This window comes from Macrobrachium rosenbergii, chromosome 55, assembly GCF_040412425.1.
Source record: "Macrobrachium rosenbergii isolate ZJJX-2024 chromosome 55, ASM4041242v1, whole genome shotgun sequence".
Taxonomy (NCBI): Eukaryota; Metazoa; Arthropoda; class Malacostraca; order Decapoda; family Palaemonidae; genus Macrobrachium; species Macrobrachium rosenbergii.
This window is the reverse complement of record NC_089795.1, coordinates 14194715-14201991: the sequence shown is the minus strand read 5'-3', so window position 1 is coordinate 14201991 and position 7277 is coordinate 14194715. Positions and strand designations below refer to the sequence as shown.

The 7277-nt window shown below is 37.0% G+C and overlaps 1 protein-coding gene across 1 annotated transcript in view; it reads right to left on the bottom strand.

The window, feature by feature from the left end:
• Positions 1 to 2486: 2486 nt before the first annotated feature.
• LOC136835145 (organic cation transporter protein-like) overlaps positions 2487 to 7277 on the bottom strand; it is a 142707-nt gene continuing 137916 nt past the window's right edge. The window contains exon 13 of the mRNA XM_067098351.1: positions 2487 to 2817. Within this exon, the coding sequence (XP_066954452.1) occupies positions 2748 to 2817 (70 nt within the window). The 3' untranslated portion in view covers positions 2487 to 2747. The remainder of the gene's footprint in view (positions 2818 to 7277) is intronic.

The following is a 7277-nucleotide window of genomic DNA, read 5'->3' as shown; positions in this document are numbered from 1 at the left end:
AGTTTCTCATAGAAAAAAGCCTATTTAATTCCCATTGGAATGAGAACTATCGCCCCATAGACAAAAGAACAATGTATAGGCAAATGAGGTTTAGGAATAATGAATGTATTTCACCATTTTTCTGCACCTTTTTTTTAGAACTATTTGAAGTAACACAGCGCATTATGAATTTCTGGGATAACATTACAAACCAAACTTAGAACAAATTACCTTATCCACTCCTTATCATAATGAGTTTATAACAGTTTAATATGAAGTGAGAGAATATGAAAACCATTCTACAGAAAATGCAAAGCCTACTTACGGGTTTTAGTGAGCGAGAGATATAAAACAAGAATAGAAGAGAATTATTATTCAACCGGGATGATTTTTGGAAAAATGTAAATACACTGTTCATAAATACATGAATAGTAATATTACTCAGATATGTATATGAAGTCCTTGCAACAAGAGACAGGCTTTTTCCGATGAATGTTTCAGGTTCATGATGTTATCGTGTGAACGAAGAGCATAACGCATTGGATTTATTTTCTTAATCGTATTTGATGGAATCTACAAGTGGTTTATGTTTACTGGGAAATATAGTTTACTCCAGGGTGGATCCCGTGCCTTCAAACAGATTTGGAAAGAACGAACTTTGCTGTGTCCCTTTTTCCAAAACTAAATGAAAGTAATTTGACTTAAAGAGGCCAGGAACCCTCCGGTGTTTCCAGAGATGCCCCCCAAAAAACTTATTTTATAAACTGGGGCCCTTTGGGGACTTAATTGCGCAGTCCAGGGACCCCCGTTATCCATGGGGTCCGCTCTCGTCCTTCCTGTAGAAGCCTGGAAGAGACAGGCTTCCACTTTTTGGCCAATGGTCCTCCCATCCACTTCAGAAGGGTTTTTGTCACTGAGTTTTGCACGTATGGCATTTGGGATTACTTATTCTTAAAACTTTCTTGTATGTGCTTAAATGATTCCGCATTGTCTTATTATTGCTCACATTTTTTTATTACTATTTTCAATACTATTACTAGGATCATGTTGATGACAAGTCCAATTCGAGTTCAGGTAAACGACATGAATTCAACGGGAATATGTACAGCAGAGCCGAATAACCTTTATACTTTGATTGCCAAGCAGAATAGTTTACTTTCACCCTAGTTTTAACTTATTTTAACTTAAAAAAAGCAAGACGTTAAATGAATAAATATTAAATAAAAACAAAATACTGGAATTGCCCAGGAGACATCGGCTTGCAACAGCACTCAAACGACCACGTATTCTCCAATGTACATCAGGAAGATTCCATTAAAATCCACCGTTCCTCCCCCCATCCCCAAATTTTTTTAACAAATAAGGAAAATGGACAATATCATACACCCTTTTACTTCGATCACAAAGAGAGAGAGCGAGAGAGGGAGAGAGAGGTGGAGAGAAGTAAAACGGAGGAAAAATCTTCAATTTCGAAACTGGCATCCAGTTTCGACTTGATAACAAATCCCGGCTTGAAACCACACAGACAGACCGCAGTATAGAGAGAGAGAGAGAGAGAGAGAGAGAGAGAGAGAGAGAGAGAGAGAGAGAGAGAGAGAGAGAGGCGGGGGGAGGGGAAGGAGACAATAATAGGTCATTATAAAGGGAATAATAGTCCAGCCAACTCAAAAAGTAATTTTGACGCGACTTTTAGACCGATAGACTCTCTAGTCTTAGATTCGAAAGACTTCGCCCTTAAAAGCCAGTTTTGAAAATGGGACCCAGTTTCGGCTTTGCAGTATTAAGATCTTTCAAAATGTTTTTAAACACATGCAAGAAAATTATCAGAAAAAATAACACCACTGACATGCATACAAAATCCAGAGGTTATGCTTCAGTGATAAATACCCCATTTCAAATGGGTGGCAGGAACATTGGCCAAAAAGGGGCACCTTGACTCCTCCAGGCCTCTCCAGGAAGGATGCGCTCAGGTTCAGGGTCCCTGGCCTACACAGTGAAGTGGCAAAGAAGCCCACTTTATAAAACTGGGACTTTGGGGTTCTCTGGAAAACACCGGTGACCAAAGATTCGCTCTGGAATCCCCGGAGGAGGGAATCTTTGGTCCCTTGTGTTGCCGGAGACTCTCTAGTTCGTCCTTTTTGTTACTTCTTTCAAATGAACACCATATTCATTAAAAGCTTGAATTTTAAGCCAATGGCCCATGTTGGCTGTTCTGAAAAACAATAGTAATAGAAATCAGGAACATTGTCATGTGTCTTTTTCCAAGACAAAATAAAATCAAGTCGTTTTACTGTGCAGAACAAGTTAGAACAGAGGTAATCTTCAACAAATATCCTGTTAGCTGAGATCCAGGATTCTCTCTGCAGATGGGTTCAGTAGGTATGTAACTCCTCCCCACTTTCAGCTTAAGATTTTGGGGATGGAGATATTTGCTCAGTGATGTCACAAACTCCGTGCATACATTCCATAACTGCTCTTATGAAGGCTGTTAACGACAGGGTCTAAGGTTTTTCATGACGTTTATTTACAGTATTCCATACATTATTGTTTTCTCTGTTATTCAGGCGATGGCGAGGAAAGTAGACCTCAAGTCAGGCAAATAGAGAAGAACGCAAAATTATTTTCTTTCCTCCCTATTTCCCTGAAGTTCTCTCGATTGTAAGATTGTTTTGTCTTGTACAGTACATAAATAAGTCGGAATACATTTTGGATGAGTTTTATTTGACGTTCCAGATGTTAGTTAAAGAAAATTCTACTCATAGAAGACATCATATAGAGAAAGATGCTATTTCATCTTGATTCATTGCTGCTGATTTTTCTTTGTTACGGATCTTCTCCCTGTAAAAGAATGAAGTAAAAGAGAATTACCTACTTTTGGAAAAACGACAGAACACCCTCACCTAATAAAAAATATGCTATATTCTATTCAGTCAGGACTTACTGTCTTTCAAACCACATTCTCTGTCTCTTTACCGGGACGCAATTTCCTGAGATGTGTGCTAGTATTGCACCAGGCCCGGTTTTTTTTTGCCATGCCCGGGAAGATGCTACCGGGACAAAAGAAATAGTAATATAATAGTCTGGAAAGCAAATCTATTTGGTGCCAGGCTGACATATTCACAATAATAATGAGTCATATCTGTTAGATTTTCGTTTCATTCAAGCACCCTAAGAAGTCTGTCTTCATAAATATCCAGTCATAAAACTGCAATGAAAGGTTGAATGAATGGAAATAAAGTGAACAACGCAGATTTAAATCAGAATCTACAGAATATGATAAGCATATGAAGAGAAATGAAAAGAAAATATAGTTGTTAAATTAATAAAGCACTTTGAATTGTAAGAAAATAACTACAGAAACTTTATTATAGAAAATTAATTAATTGAAAAGGCTAATATACGAAAATATGGAAACAGCATCAGCCTAAACAGGAAGGTTGATGGTATAAGTACCAGATGTTACTTCCATAAGGGATACTGATTATATTTAGGGAATTAAGAGAGAAAAATTGTAGCTTGGAACCTTCATGAATGCATAGCTGTGACATGAGGACTTCCAGTAAAGACCATACAGTACTATAGGTGAGAGCTACATGCAAGCGAATTATAATACAAAAGTATATTCCATCTACAGTTATTTTATACTTATATCTTTTTTTTGTATTTTTCTTGTTAATTTAATCCCTTATAAATCAATACAGATGCTATATCTGAGAAAATTACTTTTACGTACCTCTGTTTTCTCTCTCTCTCTGTGTGTGTGTGAATCTTACCCTCCATGAAAAACATGGTAACCATTTGATCATGGAAGCTTTTAAGTTACTACATGAGCATTGATAAATTTTTGTATTATAGAACCTCGGTTGCTAGGAAACACCCAACATGTGTACGTTGAAAGGAGGAGATTGTGGTGCAAAGGGATTTACAGTGACCACATTGCGATCTGTGTTTCCAAAGCGTCATTTTTTTTTTTTTGCAGCCTGAACACGGTAAAACCAATTTACTCATCATCTCCTAGCTAATTCTGAATTTCATTTTTTCATTTGTTTAAAGTTCTGTCGTTTTAATTTCGGTTTTCTGATAAGTTTCGAAATCCGCATTTAGTTTAAAGTTCTGTCGTTTTAATTTTGGTTTTGTGATCAGTTTCGAAATCCGCATTTAGTCAAAGGTCAAATACAATCGTTCACTTATTCAAATTTTTGGTACAGATGCTCTTCACCCAAGTAAGCCAACTCTACTTTCATTAACACTTATGCATTATTTCAGATATCTCAGTCGTCTTAAAAATTGAAATGCCAGCATAAATAAAGAAAATGGTACCATAAAACTCTATTCCCTGGACCAACTGCATTATAAACATCAGGCCATAAAGAAAAAAAAATATAAGGAGAGAAGGAAAACTTCTGAATGTTTCTGTAATGCAAAACTAGGTTCATAGATATCTGAATGAATGTTTCTCTTCGCGCTTTTAATATTTTCCCTCTCCCCTTGATAAGCTAAATGATAATGGAGCCAGATAATGTTCCTTCAGCAGAAGAGAATGCTTATAAACCACCATAATCGCTGTAGAGAAGCAAATAAGGAATTATTCCCACGTGTTGGGAATAACCCAGGGCTTGCCAGAGGGGAACGTTCCATATTTCGTACATATCGTAAATACCGTGGTGTATTCACTATGAAAAAGCTCCTGGTCTTATTATTGCCAAGGGTACTCCTGTACGAGGGATACACCCTGACATAATTGTACAATCGTTGAAAAGTATTTCGGGAGGTTCCAGAACCTATGACAAAGACTGCTGTTTTCACTCAATTGATATACACAGAATAATTTAACTCAGCACTTGGAATTCCGTGTATATGAGGATCTGCAGCCCAACAGAAAGGCGAAGGAGTTCCAGGTCTCTTAAGGAGAGCATTTGCTGCAACAGAGGGCCATTACTATACGTTCGCAACAGATACTAGTAATACAACAGTGCATGAATAGCAAGAAGATGATTTCATCACTGCATATGATGCAACTGAAGTAAAAGTACTGCATGACCTTTTCTTGTATAACAGCTGTGAGTTAACACTTGATCTCAAAACCATAGCACTGATAATTTTCCCTTGCAGATAATCACATAGCCTATATGACCGATGGGGGTACCGAGAATATTAAAAATTACAAGGAAATATTTGTGCAGCGAACTAGAAGCAAAATTCGGTCAAGATCTTCATTATTGGTGGAGGTGGCAACGTTTGCTTGAAGCAGATAGAGAATTTTCAGGTAGACTGACATGAACTATATATGTGAAAAAAGTAAAGGTAGAGGGTATGAAATGGCAGCTGTAAGCAGTTAGAGTGAGCTTATCACTAAAATCTAAAACGGTGTTTCTGTTATTCATGGCAAAGTCAGTTATTTGGTCGCTGTTAATATTTTTGCAACTCAGTTCTTGCAGCTCAATACCAACTGTATAAAAAATGCTAAACAGGTTAGTCAGCAAAATGGAAAACTGGGTCTACTCATTTTAGTGTGCATTTGGTCAACCTATATACGCTTATACATTAGAGACTACACCGAAGCATCACTCCACAGCCATCCCCAGGAATAAAATGAAGGAAATATAACAACAAGATTAGTTAAGTTTCACACATTGCACATCATGTTCATTATTGGCAAACAATTTCACTATGCTGGACTCGGGTTTGTGCATGAAATCTGGAATCACTGCAGAGTGGCCCGTTTCATGGGTTAAGGAAGACTGTAAAAATAATCAGGCTGCAAAACTACATAAACCTTCGTATAAAGCACTGCCCAGACTAGCGAAATATCAGCACTTTCAGTAAAACTTTTATATCTCAGTCTCATTTCCCTTACAGGTAAACAGTGTATAACTATACTTCAAACTGAATTTCTTCCAGCAAAAATTTTGAGTTGATGATACAAAATATTCTTGAAGAAATGCAAAAGGACAGAATTTACAACTGATTCGAGGTTTACTCTTTAAAGTAACCAGATGTTGAGTCAGGAGTTTCAGTGATCGTTGTGCAACAGAGTTATCGTCATAAAAGTGTTTACTTCAAATTTTCCGTTTATGGGGATAGCCGTGACTAAGCTCTCTCCTCTCAAAGTTAATGAAGCTCTGAGCCAGTGATTTGCTTATATAGAAATAAAAATGAAAAGAAGCTCTTTCCAGGATGTGGAATGCATTAATGATAAGCTTAGTCGCGGTTTGACACTGGGTACATTTAATTAGCAGTCAGCACACATCCCTAAATGCCCATAGACTGTCTCAAGGTAATGCTGGACCCTCGAGCAGCTTTGCAAGGAACCACCATAAGTCTGCTATTGATGGTGTGGATGCGAGGCAAGAAGGATGGACATCTTCACTATCGTATCTTCTCATTGACTCCATAATGCAGGGCTGGCTCATAGGACTGGGTCAAAAGCATTTCAAGACTTCAGAAACATGGTTTTCTGATCTGCTGGAGCTGACTAGAGGCTTCTGACATTCTTTAAGGGCTTTCTAACATAACGCAGGATCAAAAATATACTTTGGTCAGTATTTTGACCTATCAGGCCAAAATGCTTCCGTTTTGCGTAGTGTTGTATAATAATAATAATAATAATAATAATAATAATAATAATAATAATAATAATAATAATAATAATAATAATAATAATAATAATAATAATAATAATATGTATAAGATTTTAAGCACTCAGTTGCCAGCAGTTTAAGTAGGCTTATTGCCTACTATATGTCACTGGGTATGAAAAAATGTCTTGAGGAGCGTGCTTATGCCACAGTATGGTGAAAGATCCCTTGCCTTAGAACCTTATTCTGTAACTTAAAAAGAGTAATTAGCTGAAGATGTTGTCCATCTTGAAGGGTGCCTAGAGACTAAAGGGAAAGGTAATCTTTCACAAATGTAAACTCTGCAGGCAAAAAAGGAGCTGACTTGGGAGGTACTAGACGGTTGAAGATGGGATTTAAGACTGGGTCACTGCCAGGCTGTTGACTCAAAAGTTCTTTTTTACAAAATGCCTTTGTTGAAATAAATGCGAAATGAAAAATGGGAATGCTAAAGTCAAGAGAGGCAAAATTTTCTTGCATTATTCGGCAAAACATGAAAGAAACGTATTTAAAGTTACATTAAATGAAACCCTTCAATAAATTATGCTGTTAGGAAAGGAGGAAGTCATGCCTGGCACGTAAACATTTCCAACAAAAGGAAGAGATATCATAAAGGAAGTATCTTCGCAAATTAATGGAAAGTGATACAAGAATATCTTCATACACAGAGTGAATAAATAG